General features: G+C 41.0%; 1 protein-coding gene and 1 long non-coding RNA gene across 2 annotated transcripts; one reads left to right on the top strand and one right to left on the bottom strand.

Annotated features, from left to right (window-relative positions):
• The first annotated feature begins 349 nt into the window (after nt 1-349).
• LOC117324988 (lactosylceramide 1,3-N-acetyl-beta-D-glucosaminyltransferase B-like) lies at nt 350-6,883 on the top strand. Its single transcript, XM_033880856.1, has one exon. The coding sequence runs from the start codon at nt 1,396-1,398 to the stop codon at nt 2,320-2,322; it is 927 nt and encodes a 308-aa protein (XP_033736747.1). The 5' UTR covers nt 350-1,395; the 3' UTR covers nt 2,323-6,883.
• A 569-nt stretch (nt 6,884-7,452) lies between these two features.
• On the bottom strand, nt 7,453-11,509 carry LOC117324989. The gene is made up of 3 exons (XR_004532109.1): nt 11,417-11,509; nt 8,760-8,930; nt 7,453-7,744 (listed from the first exon to the last, which is right to left on the bottom strand). It is a non-coding gene; the product is annotated as an uncharacterized LOC117324989 (long non-coding RNA).
• Between the last annotated feature and the right edge of the window lie 4,961 nt (nt 11,510-16,470).

Genomic DNA, 16,470 nt, shown 5'->3' with positions numbered 1-16,470 from the left:
TGTGTCGGAGCGTACTCGCCTACATGTACACCATTATATTTCAGGGTACATCATTGCCACTGTTATATACTTTAGTATGTAGTCATATTTAAAAGGGTTGAGTTGGGGTGTTAATGGTATAGAACGTGCAGAAAGTTTGTGATTTAGCTATAAATATATGAATGTATTCATGCATGACACGCTCTATTGATAGGGTACAATTTGACCACCGACATGAAGGCCAAGTCCCCTCTAACAGGGCACAGATCTAGATTGATATATATTGCTTGACCCCGGGCAGTATTTGGTAAAAGTATCGTTCGTCCGTCAAAATAATTCTGTACGTCTAAAAGTCGTGACTATTTTAAAGTAACCAGAATTAACACCAATGGTCATGGTCACTTGTTTCCAACGAATGTATAAAACACGTATATATCGACAGTTGAAGTGTTTACCTTTCTACTGAAGTGAGATTGAAGATTGGACGCTAAGTAGACAGACCGTGACCGTCTAAACAGAGTAGATATATGTCTACCCCAGCAAAATAAAATCCTGTCACTTTCCACCTCTGTTGGCGGGTGGTGTATACATTTCTACAATGGTGGGGCTCATGGATGCAGTACTGGAACTTGTTAAGTATACACCAGCCTTCATACGGAGAAATTTACTTATAAGACGCTACACGGTCCTATGTGTAATTATCGCCCTGAGTTTTGTGAGTGTGATACTATTAGGTATTTTCCAAGCAAACCTAAAAACAAACAGGGAACTAATAGATGATATCCGGATATGGGACGAGATCACAAATAGAGACGGATTCGACAAGGCACCGGTGAAATTACGTTACAATAGTATCAAACGGAATCTCAAGGAAAACAAGGACACTGTTCACAAAGGTAAGGAAGACAGCGGGCGGAACGACGTTCAACCTTCTAACAAAAAGGTAAAAAATGAAGATAAACTACTGTTTGAGAGCAGTCTTAAAATGTTGCGTGACAAGAAAGGGAAGCAGTCTGATAAAAAACTTCCTGGCAAAGATGTGATACTTGGTGATGAAAACAAAGATGTGATACTTGGTGATGAAAACAAAGATGTGATACTTGGTGATGAAAACAAAGATAAAGAACGGGGAAATCCTGATAAAGAAATAATTGATGAAGTGATTCGCAAGGACCACGAGGAAGAAAAAGAACAACAGAATCTGATCAAAACGCTGTCACAGTTATTGGCAAAGCTCGAAGATAAAGGTCTAGACAAGGATTTAGAAAAGAAATTATTTGCAGGTTGGGATGGAAAGAACAGTGAACACCTTCCTCGATTTGATCCAACACTGTACCCACAGACGCTGGATATTCCAAAACTATTGAATGATGTCGTTCAAAGTGGCGCCCTCCCGATCATCCAATCAATAAATGGATGTATAAGCCTATCATCAACCCCAGTAACGCATGCGCTAACTCTGATGTAGGATCAAACGTGTTTCTACTTTTTATCGTTAAAACAAAACCGGAAAATTTCTTAAAAAGGAAATCCATACGTAAAACATGGGGAGATCAGGAGAGGTTTCCTAATATAAGAACCGTGTTTTCAATCGGAGTTCCAAAAGCATCACACACAATGGTGAAATTGAAGAGAGAATCGAAAACGTACAAGGACATCCTGTTAATGGACTACAGAGACACTTACTACAATCTGACACTGAAGACGACAAGTGGCATCAACTGGGCGGTGGCACATTGTAATGTGGCAGAGTTTGTGGTGTCAGTTGATGATGACATGTATGTGGCTACAGACTTCCTAATACAACACCTGAAGAGACTACCTCAGGGTCAGGCTGAGCGGCTCTATCTCGGACATGTGTACGAGGATACATTGCCCATACGAAAGGAAAATTCTAACGAATACACTCAGAAATGGGTTATAGACGAGGACGAGTATTCGTTTAGCACCTATCCAAATTACGTATTCGGGGGATTTATAATATTGTCAATGAGAACAGTAGTGGAGATGTACACGATAATTCCGTACACTAAAACCATTGTGATGGAGGATGTGTATGTGGGTATTCTAGCCAGCAGACTCGGGATAGTGCCAATACATACAGATTTGGTAGACGTTTACGTAACATATTCTAATTCAGAAAAGTTTAAGACTCTCATGGCTTCCCACTTTTACAAGTCTTCCGCTATGCTGCGGAAGGCGTGGGAATGTCACTTGTCTATAGTAGATAAAGACATAGAGAAGGCTGTCTTCTGTACGTACCTAAAGGACGAATTAGAGTCTGTCCGGGAACACATAGACAACATACTCTATTGGATAGATATGTCCAATAATGCTGTTTAAAAACACAATATTATGTGAAAAGATTTTTTTCTAAATGTGTTTTTATATTTACGATTTCCACCTGTACTTTTATATGGTTAGCTAAATATTGTTTTATAATATATAATGTTCATTCAATGCAGTTGAAGTGTATGGAATGAGGTGGGGACACTTGTCTCCTGACTCGTGTATCGTGGTATAGAAGTGGTAACACTGTATGTACCTGACTCATGTATCATGGTGACTCATGTATCATGGTGACTCAGGAATCATGGTGACTCTTGTATCATGGTGACTCGTGTATCATGGTGACTCGTGTATAATGGTGACTCGTGTATCATGGTGACTCGTGTATAATGGTGACTCGTGTATCATGGTGACTCGTGTATCACGGTGACTCGGGTATCATGGTGACTCGTGTATCACGGTGACTCGGGTATCATGGTGACTCATGTATAATGGTGACTCGTGTATCATGGTGACTCGTGTATAATGGTGACTCGGGTATAATGGTGACTTGTGCATCATGGTGACTCGTGTATCATGGTGACTCGGGTATAATGGTGACTCGGGTATAATGGTGACTCGGGTATAATGGTGACTCGGGTATCATGGTGACTCGGGTATCATGGTGACTCGTGTATCATAGTGACTCGTGAATCATGGTGACCCGGGTATCGTGGTGACTCGTGTATCATGGTGACTCGTGTATCACGGTGACTCGGGTATCATGGTGACTCGGGTATCATGGTGACTCGTGTATCATGGTGACTCGTGTATCACGGTGACTCGTGTATCATGGTGACTCGTGTATCACGATGACTCGTGTATCATGGTGACTCGTGTATCATGGTGACTCGTGTATCATGGTGACTCGTGTATCATGGTGACCCGGGTATCGTGGTGACTCGGGTATCATGGTGACTCATGTTTCATGGTGACTCATGTATCATGGTGACTCGTGTATCACGGTGACTCATGTATCATGGTGACTCGTGTATCATGGTGACTCGTGTATCATGGTGACTCATGTATCATGGTGACTCGTGTATCGTGGTGACCCGGGTATCGTGGTGACTCGGATATCATGGTGACTCGTGTATCATGGTGACTCGTGTATCATGGTGACCCGAGTATCGTGGTGACTCGTGTATCATGGTGACTCATGTATAATGGTGACTCGTGTATCATGGTGACTCATGTATAATGGTGACTCGTGTATCATGGTGACTCGTGTATCATGGTGACTCGTGTATCATGGTGACTCGTGTATCATGGTGACTCGGGTATCACGGTGACTCGTGTATCACGGTGACTCGTGTATCACGGTGACTCATGTATCATGGTGACTCGGGTATAATGGTGACTCGTGTATCATGGTGACTCGTGTATCAAGGTGACTCGTGTATCACGGTGACTCATGTATCATGGTAAATCGGGTATCGTGGTGACTCGTGTATCATGGTGACTAGTGTATCATGGTGACTTGTGTATCATGGTGACTCGTCTATCATGGTGACTCATGTATAATGGTGACTCGTGTATAATGGTGACTCGTGGTGACTCGTCTATCATGGTGACTCGTCTATCACGGTGACTCGTGTATCATGGTGACTCGTCTATCACGGTGACTCGTGTATCATGGTGACTCATGTATCATGGTGACTCGTGTATCATGGTGACTTGTGTATCATGGTGACTCATGTATCATGGTGACTCGGGTATCATGGTGACTCATGTATCATGGTGACTCATGTATCATGGTGACTCGTGTATCATGGTGACTTGTGTATCATGGTGACTCATGTATCATGGTGACTCGTGTATCATGGTGACTTGTGTATCATGGTGACTCATGTATCATGGTGACTCGGGTATCATGGTGACTCATGTATCATGGTGACTCATGTATCATGGTGACTCATGTATCATGGTGACTCGGGTATCATGGTGACTCATGTATCATGGTGACTCATGTATCATGGTGACTCGGGTATCATGGTGACTCATGTATCATGGTGACTCGTGTATCATGGTGACTCGTGTATCATGGTGACTCGTCTATCATGGTGACTCGTCTATCATGGTGACTTGTGTATCATGGTGACTCTTCTATCATGGTGACTTGTGTATCATGGTGACTCATGTATCATGGTGACTTGTGTATCATGGTGACTCAGGTATCATAGTGACTAGTGTATCATGGTGACTCGTGTATCATGGTGACTCGTGTATCATGGTGACTCAGGTATCATGGTGACTAGTGTATCATGGTGACTCGTGTATAATGGTGACTCGTGTATCATGGTGACTCAGGTATCATGGTGACTCGTGTATCATGGTGACTCGTGTATCATGGTGACTAGTGTATCATGGTGACTCGTGTATCATGGTGACTCGTGTATCATGGTGACTCGTGTATCATGGTGACTCGTCTATCATGGTGACTCGTCTATCATGGTGACTAGTGTATCGTGGTGACTCGTGTATCATGGTGACCCGGGTATCATGGTGACTCGGGTATCATGGTGACTCGGGTATCATGGTGACTCGTGTATCATGGTGACTCATGCATTATGGTGACTCGTGTATCACGGTGACTCGGGTATAATGGTGACTCGTGTATCATGGTGACTCGTGTATCATGGTGACTCGTGTATCATGGTGACTCGTCTATCATGGTGACTCGTGTATCATGGTGACTCGTGTATCATGGTGACTAGTGTATCATGGTGACTCGTGTATCATGGTGACTCATGTATCATGGTGACTCGTGTATCGTGGTGACTCGTGTATCATGATGACTCGTGTATCATGATGACTCGTGTATCTTGGTGACTCTTGTATAATGGTGACTCTTGTATAATGGTGACTCGTGTATCATGGTGACTCGTCTATCATGGTGACTCGTGTATAATGGTGACTCGTGTATCATGGTGACTCGTGTATCGTGGTGACTCGTGTATCATAGTGACTCGTGTATCACGATGACTCGTGTATTATGGTGACTCATGTATCATGGTGACTCGTCTATCATGGTGACTCGTCTATCATGGTGACTCATGTATCATGGTGACTCGTGTATCATGGTGACTCGGGTATCATGGTGACTCAGGTATCATAGTGACTCGTGTATCATGGTGACTCGGGTATCATGGTGACTCATGTATCATGGTGACTCGGGTATCATGGTGACTCGTGTATCATGGTGACTCATGTATCATGGTGACTCGTGTATCATGGCGACTCGTGTATCATGGTGACTCGTGTATCATGGTGACTCGTGTATCATGGTGACTCGGGTATCATGGTGACTCATGTATCATGGTGACTCGTGTATCATGGTGACTCATGTATCATGGTGACTCATGTATCATGGTGACTCGGGTATCATGGTGACTCGTGTATCATGGTGACTCATGTATCATGGTGACTCATGTATCAAGGTGACTCATGTATCATGGTGACTCATGTATCGTGGTGACTCATGTATCGTGGTGACTCATGTATCGTGGTGACTCGGGTATCATGGTGACTCATGTATCATGGTGACTCATGTATCATGGTGACTCATGTATCATGGTGACTAATGTATCATGGTGACTCGGGTATCATGGTGACTCATGTATCATGGTGACTCATGTATCGTGGTGACTCATGTATCGTGGTGACTCGGGTATCGTGGTGACTCATGTATCATGGTGACTCATGTATCATGGTGACTCATGTATCATGGTGACTCGGGTATCATGGTGACTCATGTATCATGGTGACTCATGTATCATGGTGACTCGTGTATCATGGTGACTCGGGTATCATGGTGGTTCGTGTATCATGGTGACTCGGGTATCATGGTGACTCGGGTATCATGGTGAGTCGGGTATCATGGTGACTCGTGTATCATGGTATAGAAGTGGTCTTTTCTTTCATGTCTTATATTTTTCTGTTACCTTAGAATGCTAACCCGTTGTTTGTATGATCGTTACGTAACAAAGCGAACCCGTTGTTTTATAGTCCTTATGTTTTTAAAGTTCTTATGTGACGATACCAACCCATTGTTTTTTATCGTAGTTTCTATTGTATTCATTACAAGCATCCACGGTTGACTTGCGCCGTCTTTGCCGTAAGACAATACCATTAGTCGTGTATTTTGTTTATGTTTCCAAATATAAAATTGTAGAGCATTACATCTTTATCTTCGATATTCTTAATATTTCAAATCTAAATTATGTAAAAACATATTTAAATATCAAAATATTTCTATCAATGCTTAAAAGACATGACGTCGACATTTGTAACGTCGCTTCTTATTGGCTGATGTAACGGAGTAATAATCTAGAAGAGAAAAGTGACCATCAATAAAAGAGTAGTAGATTAAAACATAAGGATTAACTTGAATGTATCGTTCATATTGTGGAGCCATATCATAAATAACTGGAGTGTACTCTTATCATCAACCGTCAGTTATTTAGAGGACACTCCGGGTTTGTTTCTTTTTTCATCTTTTTTTTTTATTTTTTTATTTTTTTCTCTCCATAACACAAAAATGTATTCAAGTTTACCCTTCAATATATAACAGTGATTTTTGTTTTTGTTTTTATCACAGTGGCATACATGTATACCTTATAGATGTCTAAAAAACATAACGACTCGATACTAAGCACTTGTAGATCAGAAACATACGCTTATCATTGTACACAAGTCTACAAACATACTAAGAAATAGGATTTTATCACATTTGTTTACACGGAATATTCATTTTTCACTAGAAAGGACAAAAGTTAGTTATCGTATCTCCACTGTCACATTATAAACTTATCAAAATGAGTTTCAACAGCATCTAATTATCTTTATTCGCTAAGATGTGGCAAACTATAGTACAAACTATTATCATGAAAACAAATAATATATAATGATGTCTCACACATTCTCAAGACGATGGTATGTAGAGCCTCGTGACGCCGATAATTCAGTGAGAAAACATCACCTTTCGTCCGACGGATAGTGGATTTATACGACCATTAAAGCCACCAGGGCTATGTTTCCGAATAGGGAATTCGTAAGACTTTTAGAAATAGTTCAATCACGAGAAAACAAACCTGTCACACAATAGCGCTCTTAAAAATCCCCCATAGCGGTTCTTATTGTTCTGAGCTAAATCTATCAAATCCAGAGCATATGTCCCTTAAAAGTACAGATACATATATAATAGACTTTTAACGCTAGCTTTGTTATTGTAACGATTTCCTTTTAACTGCGAATCTTGAAAAGACATTATTTGGGGTAAACATAATCAAGGCCCTGTATATATGTACCTGTATTATAAATCCAGGTACATATAGTCAAGGTCGTTTATACCTGTATTATAATCTAGGTACATATAGTCAAGGTCGTGTATACCTCTATTATAATTACAGGTACATATAGTCAAGGTCGTGTATACCTGTATTATAATCCAGGTACGTCGTGTATACCTGTATTATAATTACAGGTACATATAGTCAAGGTCGTGTATACCTGTATTATAATTACAGGTACATATAGTCAAGGTCGTGTATACCTGTATTATAATTACAGGTACATATAGTCAAGGTCGTGTATACCTGTATTATAATTACAGGTACATATAGTCAAGATCGTGTATACCTGTATTATAATTACAGGTACATATAGTCAAGATCGTGTATACCTGTATTATAATTACAGGTACATATAGTCAAGGTCGTGTATACCTGTATTGTAATCCAGGTATATATAGTCAAGGTCGTGTATACCTGTATTATAATTACAGGTACATATAGTCAAGGTCGTGTATACCTGTATTGTAATCCAGGTATATATAGTCAAGGTCGTGTATACCTGTATTATAATTACAGGTACATATAGTCAAAGTCGTGTATACCTGTATTATAATTACAGGTACATATAGTCAAGATCGTGTATACCTGTATTATAATTACAGGTACATATAGTCAAGGTCGTGTATACATGTATTATAATTACAGGTACATATAGTCAAGGTCGTGTATACCTGTATTATAATTACAGGTACATATAGTAAAGGTCGTGTATACCTGTATTATAATTACAGGTACATATAATCAAGGTCGTGCAACCTGTATTATAATTACAGGTACATGTAGTCAAGGTCGTGTATACCTGTATTATAATTACAGGTACATATAGTCAAAGTCGTGTATACCTGTATTATAATTACAGGTACATATAGTCAAGATCGTGTATACCTGTATTATAATCCAGGTACATTTAGTCAAGGTCGTGCAACCTGTATTATAATTACAGGTACATGTAGTCAAGGTCGTGTATACCTGTATTATAATTACAGGTACATGTAGTCAAGGTCGTGTATACCTGTATTATAATTACAGGTACATTTAGTCAAGGTCGTGTATACCTGTATTATAATTACAGGTACATGTAGTCAAGGTCGTGTATACCTGTATTATAATTACAGGTACATATAGTCAAGGTCGTGTATACCTGTATTATAATTACAGGTACATATAGTCAAGGTCGTGCAACCTGTATTATAATTACAGGTACATGTAGTCAAGGTCGTGTATACCTGTATTATAATTACAGGTACATGTAGTCAAGGTCGTGTATACCTGTATTATAATACAGGTACATAAAGTCAAGGTCGTGTATACCTGTACTTTTATTTTTTTAAATTTATTTTGTATTCTTATTCAAATTTTGTTTACAATACATGACATATACAAACTACATAAGTAAGGATGTAAGGACAAACAACATTCTCACTTTATACATCAACAGTTACACTTTCACTCCACCCAAGACAATATTGTGATCGTTGTATTATATAATTTATTAAACTTTGTTCAAAAGGCATTATGTTAGTGAATAAGAGTATACGTACACAAAACAAACAAACACAGAGAGAGAGAGAGAGAGAGAGAGAGAGAGAGAGAGAGAGAGAGAGAGACAGACAGACAGACACAGAGAGACAGACAGACATAGAGAGAGAGAGAGACAGAGAGAGAGACAGACAGAGAGACAGGCAGACAGACAGACAGACAGACAGACAAAATAGTGTACAAAAACAACTGAAAATAGACACAGAAAGGACATAATAAACCTAGGTCAGAGATGTTGTATATTTGTATTATTGTTTTAGATTTGTAGCCACTGTTGTAACCATGTGTCCATATGTATTTAGTTTTTAATGTTACTTTTGGATATTAAAATTTTATGCGCTTTTAACTCAAAATTAATATGATTTTTAGACTATATTAAGTCCTAATTCCAGGCATTTAGATTTGTAAATATATTGTTTTGTTATGAGTAATATCAGGTTATCTAGATTGAACTTAGTAAGTTTATTAATTTGCTTGCCAAAGATGAATTCCTGTTTATCAAATCTAAGACTCAGGTTTTTAGTGATAATAGTGATCCTTAATAGTTCTATCAAATTTGATATATATTCACAATCCCATAATAAATGTGTAATTGTTTCAGGGTGAGAATTACAAAATGTACATAAGTTATTGTCTTCTTTTTTTAAATTTTGAATAAAAATGTTTTTGTAGTCAGAATTCTGTGGTTAATTCTAAATTGTAGCCATTGAAGTTTGGAACTAGTACAGGTGTTAAAAGGATATTTGTATATGTCTTTCCATTTGTCTTCATCAATATTGAAATTTTGATTCCATTTGTTTTGAGCAATGGGTTTACTTACATTTTTTCTTAAAGTAGTATATATTTCTTGAGCAACTTTTTTGACATCTTAAGATTAATTTCAGATTTATGGGTATATTGGGCAGTATAATATTTTTCTCTAAGTTTAAAGTTTGATGTTTTTTTCTGATAAATTGGTAAATGGCACTTTTTATACTCTGGTAGTTTAAAAAATTGTTTTCATGATGTTATAAATAAAGTATATACCTTTTTTAAACCATGCATTATCGAAAATTGTTGTGTTTTTTTTTTCTATTTTGATTTCACTATTATACCATATTGGATTTTCAAGAATGTTTGTTTTATATATATTGCTTGCATTAAGAGTCTTACACCAGGCATATAAAACATCTTTCCAAAATATATTTTTACAATTTTTTGATTCCTTCTTAAATATTCAATTCCAAAATTTGCTAGTTTCTGTTTATCTAATAATGATAATAAGTGAAAAAAAAAAATGATTCAAGAACAATATCCCAATTCCCTACTTTATTATATATACGTCTGACCCAAGTTGCTTTAAGAGCGGTTATGACCGATTTTAAATGAAGCATCTTGATCCCCCCTTCTTCGTAGCTTTTTTTTTATAATTATGTCTCTTTTTACTGGATCAGGTTTAGCATTCCACAGAAAATCATAAAACAGATTGTTAATTTCCTTAATATATAGTTCATTGGGATTTGGAAGTGAAATAAATAGATGATTAACTTGGGATATTAGTAGAGTTTTGATAACAACTATTTTACCTATTGGTGTAAGCACGCTCTTGTTCCAATTTGATATTAAAGACTGAAGTTTTGCGAGTTTTTTGTCAAAATTAAGTTTAGTAATTCTGTGTAAGTCAACATCATATTCTATACCTAATAGGGTGAAGCGTGTACTTCCCCATTTTAAGTCAAAATTTGTAGCAAAAGTGTTTTCACTATATTTTTTACTGACAATCCATACTACCTGGGTGTTGGAAAAGTTCGTTTTCAGTCCAGAGAAGTTAGCAAAGAAGTTTAGAGATTTGAGTGTTTCATCTAAAGATTTTCTAGAACCATCTAAAATTACAGATGTGTCATCAGCAAATTGTGATAAAAGTATTTCTTTTTCTCTGATTACTATACCTTTGATATTTTTATTGTTTCTTAGAATTATTGATAGAATTTCTGCACACAAAATGAAAATGTAAGAGGATACTGGATCGCCTTGGCGACAGCCCCGTTCGATATTGAAGAAGTTAGACAGATTCCCACCTATATTGGCCCTAACATTATTAAATGGATAAAAAAAATTCAGAATGATATACACTCAGCTGTTAAAGTTTAAATATTTCAAAGTTTTACTAATAAAATTCCAGGAAACAGAGTCGAAAGCTTTCTCAAAATCAATTAAAAGTAGGAGTCCAGGTATACCTGTATTATAATTACAGGTACATATAGTCAAGGTCGTGTATACCTGTATTATAATTACAGGTACATATAGTCAAGGTCGTGTTTACCTGTATTATAATTACTGGTACATATAGTCAAGGTCGTGTACACTTGTATTATAATCCAGGTAAACTATCAAACTTTTAATACGGCAAATGGACAACGCCTTGGACCCCTCACATGTCTGTAGGGCGTGTCTGTTCTGGAGATGATGCCATGCTTGTATCGCGGTATATACTGTTGATAGAGCACCTATTTGACATGCAGTTAGAACGTAAGAATTGCACCTTTTTCTGCATTGCATCATTTTTAAACTACAAAAAGGATCTTCATTTCTTTCCTTCCCTTTAAGATATGTTTCTTACCTTGCCTCACGTTGGCTTTGGAAATGCGGGTTTCCTAATGTGAGGACAAGGTAGACTTTGTCACTAAGCCGCAATATAACAATGTCATAAAGAGTGATACTTGGTGCTCCCTGCTTGGGAACTTACAACGCTAAAGCGGCATTGATGATAAGGAAATTAAATTGCTGACATGTTCCCAATAAACGGGGTAATCAGACCCAAACCACCCAGTAAACAAAACAGTACCGAACAATTGGTATATTGGAGACCGTGATGGTGATTATTAAATCATTCCCATAATCCTCATTAACCTCGGCCAACATCAGCTTGACGTATACCAACCAGTCGTGGGTAGCTGGTGAGTGGTCAGTAGAGGTGGACGCTGTTGACGTATACGTGGGTAACTGGTGAGTGGTCAGTAGAGGTGGACACCGTTGACGTATACGTGGGTAACTGGTGAGTGGTCAGTAGAGGTGGACGCTGTTGACGTATACGTGGGTAGCTGGTGAGTGGTCAGTAGAGGTGGACTCCGTTGACGTATACGTGGGTAACTGGTGAGTAGTCAGTAGAGGTAGACGCTGTTGACGTATACGTGGGTAACTGGTGAGTGGTCAGTAGAGGTGGACGCTGTTGACGTATACGTGGGTAACTGGTGAGTAGTCAGTAGAGGTAGACGCTGTTGACGTATACGTGGGTAACTTGTGAGTGGTCAGTAGAGGTGGACGCTGTTGACGTATACGTGGGTAGCTGGTGAGTGGTCAGTAGAGGTGGACGCTGTTGACGTATACGTGGGTAACTGGTGAGTGGTCATTAGAGGTGGACGCTGTTGACGTATACGTGGGTAGCTGGTAAGTGGTCAGTAGAGGTGGACGCTGTTGACGTATACGTGGGTAGCTGGTGAGTGGTCAGTAGAGGTAGACGCTGTTGACGTATACGTGGGTAGCTGGTGAGTAGTCAGTAGAGGTGGACGCTGTTGACGTATACGTGGGTAACTGGTGAGTGGTCAGTAGAGGTGGACGCTGTTGACGTATACGTGGGTAGCTGGTGAGTGGTCAGTAGAGGTGGACGCTGTTGACGTATACATGGGTAGCTGGTGAGTGGTCAGTAGAGGTGGACGCTGTTGACGTATACGTGGGTAACTGGTGAGTGGTCATTAGAGGTGGACGCTGTTGACGTAAACGTAGGTAACTGGTGAGTGGTCAATAGAGGTGGACGCTGTTGACGTATACGTAGGTAACTGGTGAGTGGTCAGTAGAGGTGGACGCTGTTGACGTATACGTGGGTAGCTGGTGAGTGGTCAGTAGAGGTGGACGCTGTTGACGTATACATGGGTAGCTGGTGAGTGGTCAGTAGAGGTGGACGCTGTTGACGTATACGTGGGTAACTGGTGAGTGGTCATTAGAGGTGGACGCTGTTGACGTATACGTGGGTAGCTGGTAAGTGGTCAGTAGAGGTGGACGCTGTTGACGTATACGTGGGTAGCTGGTGAGTGGTCAGTAGAGGTGGACGCTGTTGACGTATACGTGGGTAACTGGTGAGTGGTCAGTAGAGGTGGACGCTGTTGACGTATACGTGGGTAGCTGGTGAGTGGTCAGTAGAGGTAGACGCTGTTGACGTATACGTGGGTAGCTGGTGAGTAGTCAGTAGAGGTAGACGCTGTTGACGTATACGTGGGTAACTGGTGAGTGGTCAGTAGAGGTAGACGCTGTTGACGTATACGTGGGTAACTGGTGAGTGGTCAGTAGAGGTGGACGCTGTTGACGTATACGTGGGTAGCTGGTGAGTGGTCAGTAGAGGTGGACGCTGTTGACGTATACATGGGTAGCTGGTGAGTGGTCAGTAGAGGTGGACGCTGTTGACGTATACGTGGGTAACTGGTGAGTGGTCAGTAGAGGTAGACGCTGTTGACGTATACGTAGGTAACTGGTGAGTGGTCATTAGAGGTGGACGCTGTTGACGTATACGTGGGTAGCTGGTGAGTGGTCAGTAGAGGTGGACGCTGTTGACGTATACGTGGGTAACTGGTGAGTGGTCAGTAGAGGTGGACACTGTTGACGTATACGTGGGTAACTGGTGAGTGGTCAGTAGAGGTGGACGCTGTTGACGTATACGTGGGTATCTGGTGAGTGGTCAGTAGAGGTGGACGCTGTTGACGTATACGTAGTTAACTGGTGAGTGGTCAATAGAGGTGGACGCTGTTGACGTATACGTGGGTAGCTGGTAAGTGGTCAGTAGAGGTGGACGCTGTTGACGTATACGTGGGTAGCTGTTGAGTGGTCAGTAGAGGTGGACGCTGTTGACGTATACGTGGGTAGCTGGTGAGTGGTCAGTAGAGGTGGACGCTGTTGACGTATACATGGGTAGCTGGTGAGTGGTCAGTAGAGGTGGACGCTGTTGACGTATACGTAGGTAACTGGTGAGTGGTCAGTAGAGGTGGACGCTGTTGACGTATACGTGGGTAGCTGGTGAGTGGTCAGTAGAGGTGGACGCTGTTGACGTATACGTAGGTAACTTGTGAGTGGTCAGTAGAGGTGGACGCTGTTGACGTATACGTGGGTAGCTGGTGAGTGGTCAGTAGAGGTGGACGCTGTTGACGTATACGTGGGTAGCTGGTGAGTGGTCAGTAGAGGTGGACGCTGTTGACGTATACGTGGGTATCTGGTGAGTGGTCAGAAGAGGTGGACGCTGTTGACGTATACGTAGGTAACTGGTGAGTGGTCAGTAGAGGTGGACGCTGTTGACGTATACGTGGGTAGCTGGTGAGTGGTCAGTAGAGGTGGACGCCGTTGACGTATACGTGGGTAACTGGTGAGTGGCCAGTAGAGGTGGACGCTGTTGACGTATACGTGGGTAGCTGGTGAGTGGTCAGTAGAGGTGGACGCTGTTGACGTATACGTAGGTAACTGGTGAGTGGTCAGTAGAGGTGGACGCTGTTGACGTATACGTAGGTAACTGGTGAGTGGTCAGTAGAGGTGGACGCTGTTGACGTATACGTGGGTAGCTGGTGAGTGGTCAGTAGAGGTGGACGCTGTTGACGTATACGTGGGTAGCTGTTGAGTGGTCAGTAGAGGTGGACGCTGTTGACGTATACGTGGGTAGCTGGTGAGTGGTCAGTAGAGGTGGACGCTGTTGACGTATACGTGGGTAGCTGGTGAGTGGTCAGTAGAGGTGGACGCTGTTGACGTATACGTGGGTAGCTGGTGAGTGGTCAGTAGAGGTGGACGCTGTTGACGTATACGTGGGTAACTGGTGAGTGGTCAGTAGAGGTGGACGCTGTTGACGTATACGTGGGTAACTGGTGAGTGGTCAGTAGAGGTGGACGCTGTTGACGTATACGTGGGTATCTGGTGAGTGGTCAGTAGAAGTGGACGCTGTTGACGTATACGTAGGTAACTGGTGAGTGGTCAATAGAGGTGGACGCTGTTGACGTATACGTGGGTAGCTGGTAAGTGGTCAGTAGAGGTGGACGCTGTTGACGTATACGTGGGTAGCTGTTGAGTGGTCAGTAGAGGTGGACGCTGTTGACGTATACGTGGGTAGCTGGTGAGTGGTCAGTAGAGGTGGACGCTGTTGACGTATACATGGGTAGCTGGTGAGTGGTCAGTAGAGGTGGACGCTGTTGACGTATACGTAGGTAACTGGTGAGTGGTCAGTAGAGGTGGACGCTGTTGACGTATACGTGGGTAGCTGGTGAGTGGTCAGTAGAGGTGGACGCTGTTGACGTATACGTAGGTAACTTGTGAGTGGTCAGTAGAGGTAGACGCTGTTGACGTATACGTGGGTAGCTGGTGAGTGGTCAGTAGAGGTGGACGCTGTTGACGTATACGTGGGTATCTGGTGAGTGGTCAGAAGAGGTGGACGCTGTTGACGTATACGTGGGTAGCTGGTGAGTGGTCAGTAGAGGTGGACGCTGTTGACGTATACGTGGGTAGCTGGTGAGTGGTCAGTAGAGGTGGACGCTGTTGACGTATACGTGGGTATCTGGTGAGTGGTCAGAAGAGGTGGACGCTGTTGACGTATACGTAGGTAACTGGTGAGTGGTCAGTAGAGGTGGACGCTGTTGACGTATACGTGGGTAGCTGGTGAGTGGTCAGTAGAGGTGGACGCCGTTGACGTATACGTGGGTAACTGGTGAGTGGCCAGTAGAGGATGACGCTGTTGACGTATACGTGGGTAGCTGGTGAGTGGTCAGTAGAGGTCTAATAAAAATTTATATTCAGATATGTTTATTTAAGTGTCACGTATTGATACATACATTATACATAAAATACTTAGTTTCATTCAAGCATTAAAATACACCAACACCCAGCCATAATTAGCTTATGAGGCATTATTACTGTACATTTAAAATTTGATAAACAATTTTTGTCTTTGCTGATACTTACAAAACAATTTTTTTTTTTTTGTAAATAATCTTCTTTCATAAGAAAGATAACTTTATCTGTACTATTTAAAAAGTTAACATTTTGTGATATCGCTTTAGCCTTATCAAAGAATTGAAGTCCAATATCAGAATAATCAAAGTACTGCAAGTACTGGAATGTAAAGACCTTGCAGAAAAAAATGTTAAAAGATTAATAGCCTTTTAATTATAAACAACTACTTTTTATGAAAGGTAATTTAACTGTAAAGCATTTTTACAGATTGTTTACAGTTTTACTATTGTACATATGGTTACTATGTTATTAAGTC

The sequence above is a fragment of the Pecten maximus genome, chromosome 4 (genome assembly GCF_902652985.1).
Source record: "Pecten maximus chromosome 4, xPecMax1.1, whole genome shotgun sequence".
In the NCBI taxonomy this organism is placed as follows: Eukaryota; Metazoa; Mollusca; class Bivalvia; order Pectinida; family Pectinidae; genus Pecten; species Pecten maximus.
Note: the sequence above shows the minus strand (reverse complement) of the source record. Positions and strands in the feature narration are given on the sequence as shown.

What these genes read in the sequence shown, in the direction of transcription:
- LOC117324988 (XM_033880856.1), top strand. Translation starts at nt 1,396, where the DNA reads ATGTATAAGCCTATCATCAACCCCAGTAACGCATGCGCTAACTCTGAT.